Genomic DNA, 17,167 nt, shown 5'->3' on the forward strand with positions numbered 1-17,167 from the left:
CGGAGTCCCCAGCATCCACTAGGACGTTAGAGAAAATAAGATTTTACTTACCGGTAAATCTATTTCTCGTAGTCCGTAGTGGATGCTGGGCGCCCGTCCCAATTGCAGACTTCTTCTGCAATACTTGTATATAGTTATTGCTTCAATAAGGGTTAAGTTATGGTTGCATCAGGGTTTGACCTGATGCTCTGTTATTTGTCATACTGTTAACTGGTTGTTATCACATGTTATACGGTGTGATTGGTGTGGCTGGTATGAATCTTGCCCTAGATTACCAAAATCTTTTCCTTGTACTGTCAGCTCTTCTGGGCACAGTTTCTCTAACGGAGGTCTGGAGGAGGGGCTTAGAGGGAGGAGCCAGTGCACACCAGAACCTAAATTCTTTCTTAAAGTGCCCATGTCTCCTGCGGAGCCCGTCTATCCCCATGGTCCTTACGGAGTCCCCAGCATCCACTACGGACTACGAGAAATAGATTTACCGGTAAGTAAAATCTTATTTTTTTGTCCTTTTGGTTTGTTTGTTTTTTTCTTTTTAAAGGTGTTACAAAGTGGTTACATTTCACACACACACAACCCCCAGGACACTACAACGTGACTATACATACTGCTGTAATGAGGTGAGCAGCGCAGAGTATATTTGGAACAAAGTGGTGATCACTGGGGGGGGTCGTCCTGTTGATGGGCACTGCACACAGACCTTTTTTCTATTACCGTCCGGCTGATGCTTCGTTACTCAGGATAACTTTAATGTTTCTGCTGAAGTCTTTCCTGTTACTATGCCTGATATAAGAAGCTGTTTAGGAACGTGACTTGTATCCGTTCTACCCCGGTACAGAGTAAATTGGTGGTATAATGGGTGCCTGCCGAAATATCACATTTACACCCCAAGTGGGATAAAAATTTGGGATGTAGATGTAATGTAACATATGAGGTGGAGATCGTAATCCTCTAATTTTCAGACATCTCACCTCCCGTATACATCAGATTTACTAAACTCGTGCCTGAGAACAGGGCAAATCGGTGCAGGTCCCAGGCGAGTGGTAGAATGCCTGTTCTATCCTCTGCGGGACCAGGAGCTCCTTACTGTAATCAGCTATTTTACAGACAGGGTCCAGCTACCTCGCTGAGTGCACCTGTACGTTGTCCGGCCGCTGGGCGAGTACAGAGGCCTCCAATGCTCCTGGCTGACTGTCCAGCATTTAATCCTGGGGTCAGCCTGTGCAGTGTCCAGCAGCAATCTAGTGATCTCTGATGCCTGACACCGTGGTGTGACTCCTGTAATCTAGGTCAGCCAGCTTTGGAAAGGGCTCATCCGGGGATCACCGCCGCCAGGGCTGCTTCTCTCTAACCAGTCGGTGATGGCAGTGTAACAGTCCTATGCAGTGAGATTGCAAGAATAGGGTGTAGGTCTGCGTTGCGTAGCGGGGAGGCTAAGGCCCAGCCACGTTATATGGGGGGGTAAGTTTAGGAACAAGGAAATTACTTGCATACATACAGTACATCTATGCGGGTCAGGGAAAGAATGATGGGAAAATCTTTCCGTTCCCGGTACCTAGGTTTCCATCTATCTTCTGGCGCACGTTTACAGCCTTAATGATTACTATGGGGGTAGCGCAGCTAGTTTGATGAGGCGGCAGAGTTCCTGGTCACCCAGGTCTACAAGAAGTCACGTGTGGCATATTCGCACAGGTCCATGGCTGGTGTGATATAATGATTTATGCACATTCAGCAAGTCAGGAACACCAATATCCCGGCACTTGGATGTACCTTTATTATGCATGGTACCAGCTGCTCAGCAGGAACGCCATATGTACGAGACGGATACTGCGAGCGCTTCCCCCCACTGCCTGTCTGTGTTTGTCAGAGGGAGAGCTGAGGAATTGGGAAATATGCTGGTGGCACGATTTAGGGTATCTAGCAGTGTCACCGCCTCCTCATGTCTGCAAGTCCGGCGCTATCGTACTTTCTGTAAGGACCGTCGAATTACAGTAAATGCACCTCGTGTTTTTCAACGTACACTGCTACAAAAAATAAAGGGAACACTTAAACAACACAATGTAACTCCAAGTCAATCACACTTCTGTGAAATAAAACTGTCCACTTAGGAAGCAACACTGATTGACCATCAATTTCACATGCTGTTGTGCAAATGGAATAGACAACAGGTGGGAATTATAGGCAATTAGCGAGACACCCCCAATAAAGGAGTTGTTCTGCAGGTGGTGACCACAGACCACTTCTCAGCTCCTATGCTTTCTGGCTGATGTTTTGGTCACTTTTGAAAGCTGGCGGTGCTTTCACTCTAGTGGTAGCATGAGACGGAGTCTACGACCCACACAAGTGGCTCAGGTAGTGCAGCTCATCCAGGATGGCACATCAATGCGAGCTGTGGCAAGAAGGTTTGCTGTGTCTGTCAGCGTAGTGTCCTGAGCATGGAGGCGCTGCCAAGAGACAGGCCAGTACATCAGGAGACGTGGAGGATGCCGTAGGAGGGCAACAACCCAGCAGCAGGACCTCCGCCTTTGTGCAAGGAGGAACAGGAGGAGCACTGCCAGAGCCCTGCAAAATGACCTCCAGCAAGCCACAAATGTGCATGTGTCTACTCAAACGATCAGAAACAGACTCCATGAGGGTGGTATGAGGGCCCGACGTCCACAGGTGGGGGTTGTGCTTACAGCCCAACACCGTGCAGGACGTTTGGCATTTGCCAGAGAACACCAAGATTGGCAAATTCGCCACTGGCACCCTGTGCTCTTCACAGATGAAAGCAGGTTCTCACTGAGCACATGTGACAGACATGACAGAGTCTGGAGACGCCAAGGAGAACGTTCTGCTGCCTGCAACATCCTCCAGCATGACTGGTTTGGCAGTGAGTCAGTAATGGTGTGGGGTAGCATTTCTTTGGGGGGCTGCACAGCCCTCCATGTGCTCGCCAGAGAGAGCCTGACTGCCATTAGGTACCGAGATGAGATCCTCAGACCCCTTGTGAGACCATATGCTGGTGCAGTTGGCCCTGGGTTCCTCCTAATACAAGACAATGCTAGACCTCATGTGGCTGGAGTGTGTCAGCAGTTCCTGCAAGACGAAGGCATTGGTGCTATGGACTGGCCAGCCCGTTCCCCAGACCTGAATCCAATTGAGCACATCTGGGACATCATATCTCGCTACATCCACCAACACCACAGACTGTCCAGGAGTTGGTGGATGCTTTAGTCCAGGTTTGGAAGGAGATCCCTCGGGAGACCATCCACCACCTCATCAGGAGCATGCCCAGGCGTTGTAGGGAGGTCATACAGGCACGTGGAGGCCACACACACTACTGAGCCTCATTTTGACTTGTTTTAAGGACATTACATCAAAGTTGGATCAGCCTGTAGTGTGTATTTCCACTTTCATTTTGAGGGTGACTCCAAATCCAGACCTCCATGGGTTAATAAATTTGATTTCCATTGATAATTTTTGTGTGATTTTGTTGTCAGCACATTCAACTATGTAAAGAACAAAGTATTTAATAAGAATATTTCATTCATTCAGATCTAGGATGTGTTATTTTAGTGTTCCCTTTATTTTTTTGAGCAGTGTATATAGCTGCTAAGTGCCAGCGATTCAGCCTCCATTTTGTGTTGTCACCCCATCGGGGCCCACTGCAGCTGTTATCCTGGTTCCTCCAGAGATGATTTGGCAATCCCAAGTGAGATAGGGCCACCCTGTGGTGAAGAGGTGAACTGCATGTCAGCATCCTAATAAACCATTATCATATAAGGGGAACTGGCAGCAACTATGGCAGGCTGCTACCTGTAGCTTCCCGGCAGTGTGCTGGATGTCCTGTCTATCCGCAGCAGAAGCCATATGCACGTATCAGAAATTCATCCCTCTTCAGGTACATCGTGGCCGCCTGCCTCTGTAAGCGCAGATCTGATCGTGATGAGAAAATCCAGGTCCACATTGTGTGCAGGAAACAGTCCCTGTGTGTTGCGTGTATGCAGGCCCTATTCCCAGTATCTGTCATCTGATTGCAGTTGCTGAGGGGTAAGGGTAATGCAAGGGTGCGTGCGTCATCTTGGCGGGTTGCTCGGGAGCTGTAGGTATGTGAAACATGGTCTGGAGAAGGACTTGGATAATTACAGTATATTAACTGGCTGGTTGTGTGCTTAGCATATGAGATTGTACATACAAGCGTTGTAATAGTGAGTGGCCATACTGGGGTCATTGGGATATTTCTGACTGACTGGAGGCTCCTTCCACTGGGGGCAAACCTGTTGGGGCTAAATGCTTCTAATTGCATTAATATCGTCATCTGGAATTTGCAAACACACAAACTCGTTATGGAAATTGCAGCAGAGCTAAAGGATCCCCCTGCTTTAGGGGTGGACTTCTAGCTGTATCTGTCTGTGCCACTCTCGTTCAGCATTCCCGCCTCGCAGCACTGGGTCATGGCTTCAGTGTCTGTGCGTTGTCTGTGTAGGGTTTGCATGTTCTCCCCATCTCTGCGCTGGTTCTTCTGACAAGATGTGTAGGAATATAGACTGTACGCCAGGGCAGGGACGGCTGTGTAATATGCAGGTGCTGTAGCAATAAGAATATATGTCAGGTTTCTGGCATTGGTCTGCATGATTTCTGGATTAGCTTTTGTCATTTTTCTTTAAAAAAAAAAACCCACCTCAAATCCTGTTGTTGGGAAGTTCCCACTAGTGTTTGCAGGGTGGGTTACGTGTAGTCGGAGACATTATCTATAAGATGGCAGGTATTTTCCTGACCCATGTCTGTAAGGTGACTGGCATCGCCCATTCCTTTGTTTCTTAGCTGGGTGTAGTGGAGAATGCGGGTAAGATGGCGGCGTATTTACCTCACGGTGATCTGGCAGCATGGCCTGAGACCAGGTCCTATCACAGTACAGTCTGTACACACAGGTGGCTGTTCTGTGGACGTCCCGGGTGGTAGTTTTGTGTTGTAGTAAATACTGTGAAGGTCGATCCGTATCAAATGGTCTAGAATTAAATGAATTGGTTGCTTGACTATTTTTAAGATATTGTCGTTTTTGTGCGTGGTGACGCCTGTAACTTAATTATTTTACTTTTATCTTCATATGAAGATGGCGGCCATTTTTGTATCATGGTGTATGACCTGTCTTACAGTTGCGGACGTTTTGGGTATAGGCCATGTCTTCGCTCAGAAAAATCACAGCTGGGGCAAAAACCTTTTATTTTCGGCACATTTCAAGCTACATTTGTTTATTACTGTTTCCCTACCGCACTTCCTTGTGCGGTGCAGGGGGCGGTGTATCTCCAGGGGGGGAGCAGGGGGGCGGTGTATCTCCAGGGGGGGAGCAGGGGGCGGTGGATCTCCAGGGGGGCAGCAGGGTGCGTTGTAGTTCCGGGGGGCAGCAGGGTGCAATGTAGCTCCGGGGGAGCAGGGTGCGTTGTAGCTCCGGGGGAGCAGGGTGCGTTGTAGCTCCGGGGGAGAGCAGGGTGCGTTGTAGCTCCGGGGGAGAGCAGGGTGCGTTGTAGCTCCGGGGGAGAGCAGGGTGCGTTGTAGCTCCGGCGGGGAGCAGGGTGCGTTGTAGCTCCGGCGGGGAGCAGGGTGCGTTGTAGCTCCGGCGGGGAGCAGGGTGCGTTGTAGCTCCGGCGGGGAGCAGGGTGCGTTGTAGCTCCGGCGGGGAGCAGGGTGCGTTGTAGCTCCGGCGGGGAGCAGGGTGCGTTGTAGCTCCGGCGGGGAGCAGGGTGCGTTGTAGCTCCGGCGGGGAGCAGGGTGCGTTGTAGCTCCGGCGGGGAGCAGGGTGCGTTGTAGCTCCGGCGGGGAGCAGGGTGCGTTGTAGCTCCGGGGGGTAGCAGGGTGCGGTGTAGCTCGAGGGGGGAGCAGGGGGCGGTGTAGCTCCAAGGGGGGGGGGGGTAGCAGGGGGCGGTGTAGCTCCAGGGGGGGGGGGGGGCAGGGGGCGGTGTAGCTCCGGGGGGGGGGGGGGGGGTTCGGTAGCTGGGGGCGGTGTAGGTGTAGCTCCAGGGGGGGTGTAGCTCGGGGGTATGGTAGCAGGGGGCGGTGTAGCTCCGGGGGGGAGGGGGCAGGGGGCGGTGTAGCTCCGGGGGGGGGGGGGGGGGGGGGGTCGGTAGCTGGGGGCGGTGTAGCTCCAGGGGGCGGTGTAGCTCCGGGGGGGAGGGGGGGGCGGCGTAGCTCCAGGGGGGGAAGGGGGGGCAGGGTGCGGTGTAGCTCCGGGGGGGGAGCAGGGTGCGGTGTAGCTCCGGGTGGGGTGGCAGGGGGCGGTGTAGCTCCGGGGGGGTAGCAGGGTGCGGTGTAGCTCCAGGGGGGGGGGGGGGGGAGGTGGCAGGGGGCGGTGTAGCTTCGGGGAGGTAGCAGGGTGCGGTGTAGCTCCGGGGGGCAGGGGGGAGCAGGGTGCGGTGTAGCTCCAGGGGGGGGCAGGGGGCGGTGTAGCTCCGGGGGGGGGGGGGGGGGGTTAGGTAGCAGGGTGCGGTGTAGCTCCGGGGCGGGAGCAGGGGGCGGTGTGAAGCAGGGGGCGGTGTAGCTCCGGGGGGGGGAGGGGGGAGCAGGGGGCGGTGTAGCTCCGGGGGGGGAGGGGGGAGCAGGGGGCGGTGTAGCTCCGGGGGGGGTAGCAGGGTGCGGTGTAGCTCCAGGGGGGAGGGGGCAGGGGGCGGTGTAGCTCCGGGGGGGGGGGGGGGGGGGGGTCGGTAGCTGGGGGGCGGTGTAGCTCGGGGGTATGGTAGCAGGGGGCGGTGTAGCTCCGGGGGGGAGGGGGGAGCAGGGGGCGGCGTAGCTCCAGGGGGGGAAGGGGGGGCAGGGTGCGGTGTAGCTCCGGGGGGGGAGCAGGGTGCGGTGTAGCTCCGGGTGGGGTGGCAGGGGGCGGTGTAGCTCCGGGGGGGTAGCAGGGTGCGGTGTAGCTCCAGGGGGGGGGGGGGGGGGGGAGGTGGCAGGGGGCGGTGTAGCTTCGGGGAGGTAGCAGGGTGCGGTGTAGCTCCGGGGGGCAGGGGGGAGCAGGGTGCGGTGTAGCTCCAGGGGGGGGCAGGGGGCGGTGTAGCTCCGGGGGGGGGGGGGGGGGTAGGTAGCAGGGTGCGGTGTAGCTCCGGGGCGGGAGCAGGGGGCGGTGTGAAGCAGGGGGCGGTTAGCTCCGGGGGGGGGGAGCAGGGGGCGGTGTAGCTCCAGGGGGGGGCAGGGGGCGGTGTAGCTCCAGGGGTGGGCAGGGGGCGGTGTAGCTCCGGGGGGGGGGGGGGGAGCAGGGTGCGGTGTGGAACAGGGGGCGGTGTAGCTCCAGGGGTAGCAGGGGTCTGTGTAGCTTTTTATCTCCAGGTGTAATTTAAATTAGTCTGCTTTTGAGTTGAGTAAAAGTTGTTCTTTAGGAAAGTTTTCTGGTGTAGAGTCTGCATGTTGTGCTCCCATTCACTTTGCGGATCTCCATTGGAGAGTTTGACATTTTCCTGACCTGGGCCGTGAATGGGAAATAATTCTTGGTGACAGGCTCAGTCTAGCTTGCCTCTCTCCCTGTGACTGTGCAGCGGCTGCAGTGAGTGAATGGATTCAGGGCAGCAGGGTTTTATATTATGCCATCCGCCGACTCCGCGGTCTCCGCAGTAACATGGATTGTTTTTAGACAGAGGCGTTGCCCACCTCTGTTGGGTGGGGGTGGCACAAGGGACTCAATACTTGATACAGTATTAAAATACACATTATGTAAAGATGTGTCCTCATACATCAAGCCTCAGTACACTGCGCGAGTGAGCCGCCAGGTCCCGTACAGCTCCGCTAGTGTCCGGGAACTCTTTTTGCCAAAATTGTCTTAGTGGCATTGGAATGTGACTAAGCTGCATCAGGAGACTGCATTGATTCATTTGATATGCGACATAGTATCGTGTATCTGTGTGCAACTGAACTTTTATAGGAAAAGAACAGAACTTGTCTAGGAAAAAATCTGCGGCTGCTACATAGTAGCACTTCACATGCAGATTCAGAGTCTCTGCCGCACACAGATACACAGGTGTCGTATATCACATTAATCCGCAGTCTCTTGGTGCGTCCTAGTCACATTGCGCTGATTGGCACGGCTGCAGCAATGACATATGAGGACACATCTGTAACTTGGGTTTTGAATGTTAATGACCATTGGAGCACACACGTGGATATCTCAATGTCCTTTCTATGACGTTACCATTTATTAATGCCTATCTAGGACTTGTGAAGTGCCGCCTTTAGAGATTTCGGAATGACCCGTAAACATCTAATCAGCATGGCGTGCAGTGAGGTTTCGTTGTGCTCCCTCTGTATGGCGGGGAAACGTCTGCAGTTTATGCTTGATGCTGTTGGTGGCAGTGTCTGCCGTGGATGGATGCTGTGGTTAGCATTGTGGGGCGCGGTGTGTGGCTCTGTGGAACAACATGGTAGTGTGTATGGGCCTCAGTGCGTCTTAGAGCAGAGCGGAGTATCTTCAGAGCGAGGTGCGGCAGAGTGACATGACCAGGGGGAGAGTATGGTAGTCGTGTTTTGTGGCGTCGGGGCACAGGAGAGGCTTAGTAGCAAGGTTTGCGGTTGTGATGTTTGGAGGGAAGACATAGAAGAGGTGATGGGCACGCTGTGTAGCCCATGGTTTGTGACTGTTGGGACAGGTTGGGAATAGAAGGGTGTAGTGCGGGGCTTACAGGTAATGAGCCACGGTGGGATTGGTAGGGTGCTGTGTAGAGCTTACAGGTAATGAGCCATGGTGGGATTGGTAGGGTGCTGTGTAGAGCTTACAGGTAATTAGCCATGGTGGGATTGGTAGGGTGCTGTGTAGAGCTTACAGGTAATTAGCCATGGTGGGATTGGTAGGGTGCTGTGTAGAGCTTACAGGTAATTAGCCATGGTGGGATTGGTAGGGTGCTGTGTAGAGCTTACAGGTAATCAGCCATGGTGGGATTGGTAGGGTGCTGTGTAGAGCTTACAGGTAATGAGCCCTGGTGGGATTGGTAGGGTGCTGTGTAGGGGTTACAGGTAATGAGCCATGGTGGGATTGGTAGGGTGCTGTGTAGAGCTTACAGGTAATTAGCCACGGTGAGATTGGTAGGGTGCTGTGTAGAGCTTACAGGTAATTAGCCACGGTGGGATTGGTAAAGTGCTGTGTAGGGGTTACAGGTAATTAGCCACGGTGGGATTGGTAGGGTGCTGTGTAGGGGTTACAGGTAATGAGCCACGGTGGGATTGGTAGGGTGCTGTGTAGGGGTTACAGGTAATGAGCCACGGTGGGATTGGTAGGGTGCTGTGTAGGGGTTACAGGTAATGAGCCATGGTGGGATTGGTAGGGTGCTGTGTAGGGGTTACAGGTAATTAGCCACGGTGGGATTGGTAGGGTGCTGTGTAGGGGTTACAGGTAATGAGCCACGGTGGGATTGGTAGGGTGCTGTGTAGGGGTTACAGGTAATGAGCCATGGTGGGATTGGTAGGGTGCTGTGTAGAGCTTACAGGTAATGAGCCATGGTGGGATTGGTAGGGTGCTATGTAGAGCAGAGGTTCTCAAACTCGGTCCTCGGGGGCACACACAGTGCATGTTTTGCAGGTCTCCTCACAGAATCGCAAGTGAAATAATTAGCTCCACCTGTGGACCTTTTAAAATGTGTCAGTGAGTAATACACCTTTGCACCTGCTGGGTTACCTGCAAAACATGCACTGTGTGGGTTACAGGTAATGAGCCATGGTGGGATTGGTAGGGTGCTGTGTAGAGCTTGCAAGCAAAGAGCCCTGGTGGGATTGGTAGAGTGCTGTGTAGGGGTTACAGGTAATGAGCCATGGTGGGATTGGTAGGGTGCTGTGTAGAGCTTACAGGTAATTAGCCACGGTGGGATTGGTAGGGTGATGTGTAGGGGTTACAGGTAATGAGCCACGGTGGGATTGGTAGGGTGCTGTGTAGGGGTTACAGGTAATGAGCCATGGTGGGATTGGTAGGGTGCTGTGTAGGGGTTACAGGTAATGAGCCATGGTGGGATTGGTAGGGTGCTGTGTAGAGCTTACAGGTAATTAGCCATGGTGGGATTGGTAGGGTGCTGTGTAGGGGTTACAGGTAATGAGCCATGGTGGGATTGGTAGGGTGCTGTGTAGAGCTTTACAGGTAATGAGCCATGGTGGGATTGGTAGGGTGCTGTGTAGAGCTTGCAAGCAAAGAGCCCTGGTGGGATTGGTAGGGTGCTGTGTAGGGGTTACAGGTAATGAGCCATGGTGGGATTGGTAGGGTGCTGTGTAGAGCTTACAGGTAATTAGCCACGGTGGGATTGGTAGGGTGCTGTGTGGTGCTGTGTAGGGGTTACAGGTAATTAGCCACGGTGGGATTGGTAGGGTGCTGTGTAGGGGTTACAGGTAATTAGCCAGGGTGGGATTGGTAGGGTGCTGTGTAGGGGTTACAGGTAATGAGCCATGGTGGGATTGGTAGGGTGCTGTGTAGGGGTTACAGGTAATGAGCCATGGTGGGATTGGTAGGGTGCTGTGTAGAGCTTACAGGTAATGAGCCATGGTGGGAGATAGGTAGGGTGCTATGTAGAGCTTACAGGTAATTAGCCATGGTGGGATTGGTAGGGTGCTTTGTAGGGGTTACAGGTAATTAGCCACGGTGGGATTGGTAGGGTGCTGTGTAGAGCTTACAGGTAATGAGCCATGGTGGGATTGGTAGGGTGCTGTGTAGAGCTTTACAGGTAATGAGCCACGGTGGGATTGGTAGGGTGCTGTGTAGGGGTTTCAGGTAATGAGCCACGGTGGGATTGGTAGGGTGCTGTGTAGGGGTTACAGGTAATGAGCCATGGTGGGATTGGTAGGGTGCTATGTAGAGCTTACAGGTAATGAGCCATGGTGCGATTGGTAGGGTGCTGTGTAGAGCTTGCAAGCAAAGAGCCCTGGTGGGATCGGTAGGGTGCTGTGTAGGGGTTACAGGTAATGAGCCATGGTGCGATTGGTAGGGTGCTGTGTAGAGCTTGCAAGCAAAGAGCCCTGGTGGGATTGGTAGGGTGCTGTGTAGGGGTTACAGGTAATGAGCCATGGTGGGATTGGTAGGGTGCTGTGTAGGGGAACCAGGTAATGAGCCATGGTGGGATTGGTAGGGTGCTGTGTAGGGGTTACAGGTAATGAGCCATGGTGGGATTGGTAGGGTGCTGTGTAGGGGTTACAGGCAATGAGCCCTGGTGTGGCTTGGAAGCATGATATAATGGAAGCTTGCAGTGTTGGTCATAAAGACTGAGCCACGGTGTGGATTGCCACGGCTTCGGCTTGGTGGCAGATCGGCTCATCCTGCTTTGTGATGCACGTTTGGAAAGTTCTTCACCAGTTTCTTTTTGCATGTTTATAATTTAGGACACTAATCACCTATGACAGATGACTGAGTTTCTTTATCCCCATGGAGGGATTTAGGGACCATCACTTACTACCCCATACAGGACGTAGTAGTATGAATTGCCCCATCACCCCTGTACAGTGTAAGACTAACCCGTGCCTCTATATCCAGCTTAGCATTATTCTTCTTTTCACTGTGATTAATGATGAGAACTGTGTAGAGTTACAGCAGCTTCCAAAATAACCAAACTCTAATTGTCATCAATCAGGGAAAAGAGACGGAGCAGAAACGGCAGAAGTTATAACAGGAAGTGACATCACTGCTCCACCCAACAAGGAACTTCCTGCTAGTCCTGAGAAGAAAGTCAAGGTATGTGATCCACACGTGGCACTGGCGCGAATCAGTTACACCGGTTACTTACGTGAATCTTTATAGTGTTTCATTACTGTTAAATAAATATGCTCCTGCCCATATACATCCCCTAACACGAGCTCCTGCCCATATACATCCCCTAACACGAGCTCCTGCCCATATACATCCCCTAACACGAGCTCCTGCCCATATACATCCCCTAACACGAGCTCCTGCCCATATACATCCCCTAACACGAGCTCCTGCCCATATACATCCCCTAACACGAGCTCCTGCCCATATACATCCCCTAACACGAGCTCCTGCCCATATACATCCCCTAACACGAGCTCCTGCCCATATACATCCCCTAACACGAGCTCCTGCCCATATACATCCCCTAACACGAGCTCCTGCCCCATATACATCCCCTGACACGAGCTCCTGCCCCATATACATCCCCTGACACGAGCTCCTGCCCCATATACATCCCCTGACACGAGCTCCTGCCCCATATACATCCCCTGACACGAGCTCCTGCCCCATATACATCCCCTGACACGAGCTCCTGCCCCATATACATCCCCTAACACGAGCTCCTGCCCCATATACATCCCCTAACACGAGCTCCTGCCCCATATACATCCCCTAACACGAGCTCCTGCCCCATATACATCCCCTAACCAAGCTCCTGCCCATCTACATCCCCTAACACGAGCTCCTGCCCATCTACATCCCCTAACACGAGCTCCTGCCCATCTACATCCCCTAACACGAGCTCCTGCCCATCTACATCCCCTAACACGAGCTCCTGCCCATCTACATCCCCTAACACGAGCTCCTGCCCATCTACATCCCCTAACACGAGCTCCTGCCCCATACACATCTCCTAACACGAGCTCCTGCCCATCTACACCCCCTAACACGAGCTCCTGCCCCATATACATCCCCTAACACGAGCTCCTGCCCCATATACATCCCCTAACACGAGCTCCTGCCCATCTACATCCCCTAACACGAGCTCCTGCCCATCTACATCCCCTAACACGAGCTCCTGCCCATCTACGTCCCCTAACACGAGCTCCTGCCCATCTACGTCCCCTAACACGAGCTCCTGCCCATCTACGTCCCCTAACACGAGCTCCTGCCCATCTACGTCCCCTAACACGAGCTCCTGCCCATCTACGTCGCCTAACACGAGCTCCTGCCCATCTACGTCCCCTAACACGAGCTCCTGCCCATCTACGTCGCCTAACACGAGCTCCTGCCCATCTACATCCCCTAACACGAGCTCCTGCCCATATACATCCCCTAACACGAGCTCCTGCCCCTCTACATCCCCTTCACACGAGCTCCTGCCCCATATACATCCCCTAACCAAGCTCCTGCCCCATATACATCCCCTAACCAAGCTCCTGCCCCATATACATCCCCTAACCAAGCTCCTGCCCATACACATCCCCTAACCAAGCTCCTGCCCATACACATCCCCTAACCAAGCTCCTGCCCATACACATCCCCTAACCAAGCTCCTGCCCATACACATCTCCTAACACGAGCTCCTGCCCCATCTACATCCCCTAACACGAGCTCCTGCCCTATATACATCCCCTAACACGAGCTCCTGCCCATCTACATCCCCTAACACGAGCTCCTGCCCCATCTACATCCCCTAACACGAGCTCTTGCCCCATCTACATCCCCTAACACGAGCTCCTGCCCCATCTACATCCCCTAACACGAGCTCCTGCCCTATATACATCCCCTAACACGAGCTCCTGCCCATATACATCCCCTAACACGAGCTCCTGCCCCATCTACATCCCCTAACACGAGCTCCTGCCCCATCTACATCCCCTAACACGAGCTCCTGCCCCACATATACATCCCCTAACACGAGCTCCTGCCCCTTATACATCCCCTAACACGAGCTCCTGCCCATATACGTCCCCTAACACGAGCTCCTGCCCATCTACATCCCCTAACCAAGCTCCTGCCCATACACATCCCCTAACACGAGCTCCTGCCCATATACATCCCCTAACACGAGCTCCTGCCCCATATACATCCCCTAACACGAGCTCCTGCCCCATATACATCCCCTAACATGAGCTCCTGCCCATATACGTCCCCTAACCAAGCTCCTGCCCATACACATCCCCTAACACGAGCTCCTGCCCATATACATCCCCTAACACGAGCTCCTGCCCCATATACATCCCCTAACACGAGCTCCTGCCCCATATACATCCCCTAACACGAGCTCCTGCCCCATATACATCCCCTAACACGAGCTCCTGCCCCATATACATCCCCTAACACGAGCTCCTGCCCCATATACATCCCCTAACACGAGCTCCTGCCCCATATACATCCCCTAACACGAGCTCCTGCCCCATATACATCCCCTAACACGAGCTCCTGCCCCATATACATCCCCTAACACGAGCTCCTGCCCCATATACATCCCCTAACACGAGCTCCTGCCCCATATACATCCCCTAACACGAGCTCCTGCCCCATATACATCCCCTAACACGAGCTCCTGCCCCATATACATCCCCTAACACGAGCTCCTGCCCCATATACATCCCCTAACACGAGCTCCTGCCCCATATACATCCCCTAACACGAGCTCCTGCCCCATATACATCCCCTAACACGAGCTCCTGCCCCATATACATCCCCTAACACGAGCTCCTGCCCCATATACATCCCCTAACACGAGCTCCTGCCCCATATACATCCCCTAACACGAGCTCCTGCCCCATATACATCCCCTAACACGAGCTCCTGCCCCATATACATCCCCTAACACGAGCTCCTGCCCCATATACATCCCCTAACACGAGCTCCTGCCCCATATACATCCCCTAACACGAGCTCCTGCCCCTAATATACACATGGTAGAATTGGGTTGTGTCCTCCAGCGAAACGTCCGCTCCGGTAAATCTGCTTTCCTGACATGCTACACTGAGAGCTGACGCACATTGGTGCTCCGTAGTGACCGTATAAACATGAATTAAGTCTACAAAAATCTGTAGTGAGGTTCCGCGTGTCTAAAATCTGTAATTTCCTCTTCTCCGTGGTGACGGATGTCGCTGCTTTCATCTTCTGCGGGAGGGGGGGGGGGTAATGTAATGTTCATAGAGGAAACATTTTATTTTCTAAATAGAAAGTGGGAAATGCCGGCGTAATGAGAGTAGCTCGTGCTGCTGCTTTGTCTTCTGTAATGTTGCACCAGAGGCGCGGTGTCCTCGCCGTGAAAGGGCTGACAGTGCAGGGTCCTATAGACACGGAATAAGATGTGCCGCTCACAGGGTACATGCAAGGAATGTTGTCTGTACGTATAACGCACAGAAGAGGTTTCATGTCCCCCGTGGGTTCCGCTGACCTTATCATTGTGACATTATGCAGTTCTGTATCTGGGCGCAGGATAACTGCAGGTAGAATATTGCGTGCAGCGACAATAGGTTGTCTGACAGTATTTATTATCTTCATGTTAGATCAGCGCTATGTTACCGTCACTTCTAGTGTAGTCGCTGCGTGCAGAGTGCTCTCACACTGGCGATTGCATGTGATTATGATAAACATGTGTTTGCATTATATTCCATGTCCTATAGTAGGCTACGGGCCATATATAAAGGTTGCTTAGGGAGTGTAGCAGCCCCCGACCGCTGTGACCGCAATCTACGTCGCACTGTATGTATGCTAAATCCATTCATTCCACTCCATTCCTATACAGGCTACAACAGCACCTCCATCCAAGGCTGCAACAGCGACCCCTAAAGGCAAACCCCTGCCTGCACCCAGCCCCAAGAAAGTGGTCTCCTCCACACTCACCCAGCCCAAAAAGCCTAGCAGCCCTGCTCCCGCCCCAAAACGCCCCCTGGGAAATGGAGCAAAGACTGCAACACCTAAAGACACAAAGGAGACCAAACCAAAGGTAAGTGGTCATGTGACTCTTCAGGTGACCTGACTATCCCCTCGTCTCTCTCCCCCCAGCGTCCGGGTCTGATATATAACGTCCCCCATCCGCCACTTACTAGGGGGTGTCCTAAAGGCATGTGATCACCTTACATGTACTGCAGAATAAAACCTACTCTCTCTGATTATGCTGAATTATATTGTGTCTCCTGCATAAGATGTGGCGTGGTATAAACCACTATTGGTCGACAGGGTTTCTAGGTTGACATGGTCTAGGTCGACAGGTCAAAAGATCGACATGTTATATTTTTTTGGTGGCGTTGCCTCCATGCAGTGACCGGGTACCCCAATTAGTGCAGTGTCCCCTCGCTTCGCTCGCCATGCTTCGGGCAAGCTGCCTCGCTCCGCTACGGCTTCGCTCGACACGGGTTACTATTCCCAATTGTAGTCCGCGTGGATCGCTGAGTATGAAAAAATTCAAAAGAAAAAGAGAAAAAAATTGAAAAACTCATGTCGACCTAGTTACTGTCGACCTAGAGACCGGATACCATATTTATTACCTATGGCACAAGGTACACGCTCCTTGCTCCCACACAGGTCACGCAGGAATCTCTCGCCCCCGGCACGTGTCTCATTTTGGCCTCTCTCCCACATACACTCGCTGTGCTGCTTCTGAATGGGGCCATCTGGTGCAATTCATTAAAACTACAATAGAATTTCTTTCTTCTTAGCCGAGTTGCCAAATTAATTACGCCGCACGCTGGTAGCTACCAGTACAATCCAGGTCAGTCAGCGGTAAATCCATAGCACTTGGTGCTGCAAATGCTTATGCTATGGTTATTACATCCTATATTACTCGGGTGGTAATGTGCTGCACAATAGTCACTGTGTCTGGGCAGGAGGAGAGATCCAGCACTGGGTGAGGTTTGGATTGTGCAGTGTGTACGTTTAGGAATGACTGGCAGGAGAGCTGCTCTCGCTGGGGCTTATTTCATTATTCATGGAGTCTTACCATCTCCTGATAAAGAGTTATTGACGTGATCACTGGGACTGAGAATTGAACCAATGGGGGTTTTAATGCTGTGCCTTTGTAATCTGCTGATGTAATTAGTATTTGTGGAGGTTTTTGTTCCGTGCGTTCCTTTTCCAATTTTCTGCAGTATTATGCGTCCTATTGTTGGCTTTGTGATTTGCAGAGTCCTGTAAAGACCCCAGACAAGAAGACCCCGATTACTGTGACTACCCCTCGCCCTGCTGCCCCCAAACTCAGCTCATCTACGGTAGCTGGACATACTGCAGGAGGGCCTTCTGCAAAATCCGGTGTCACCCCAAAGCGGGCAACATGTAAGTAGTCCCTCCCCACCCTCCCGTAAGACCCCTTCACTTGCTCTAGTCCACTCTGTCCACGGGCGGTGTAATTGGCAGACCTGGAATCTGGCTCCGCCGGCATCACCATCCTGCGCTCTCTCTCGTTTATTCAGCTCTTAAGAATGATGTGAGGGCGGCAGATGCTAAGAAGCCAAATCTAAATAAATCCCCAACAGGTATGTACCTCGATTTATAACGAGTAGACCTGATTTGTCACTAAATTGTTGGTAATAG

General features: G+C 52.9%; 1 protein-coding gene across 11 annotated transcripts in view; it reads left to right on the forward strand.

Moving 5' to 3' along the window:
- Nucleotides 1-17,167, forward strand: part of MAP4 (microtubule associated protein 4) — a 205,132-nt gene that overhangs the window by 160,867 nt on the left and 27,098 nt on the right. For 10 of the 11 annotated variants that reach the window (XM_063924564.1, XM_063924566.1, XM_063924567.1 and 7 more), the window contains exons 12-15: nt 11,556-11,656; nt 15,384-15,584; nt 16,762-16,909; nt 17,047-17,109. In XM_063924564.1, coding sequence (XP_063780634.1) covers nt 11,556-11,656; nt 15,384-15,584; nt 16,762-16,909; nt 17,047-17,109 — 513 coding nt within the window. The remainder of the gene's footprint in view (nt 1-11,555; nt 11,657-15,383; nt 15,585-16,761; nt 16,910-17,046; nt 17,110-17,167) is intronic. The other variant, XM_063924569.1, reaches the window with a different exon arrangement.

Source organism: Pseudophryne corroboree, chromosome 5 (assembly GCF_028390025.1).
Source record: "Pseudophryne corroboree isolate aPseCor3 chromosome 5, aPseCor3.hap2, whole genome shotgun sequence".
Classification (NCBI taxonomy): domain Eukaryota; kingdom Metazoa; phylum Chordata; class Amphibia; order Anura; family Myobatrachidae; genus Pseudophryne; species Pseudophryne corroboree.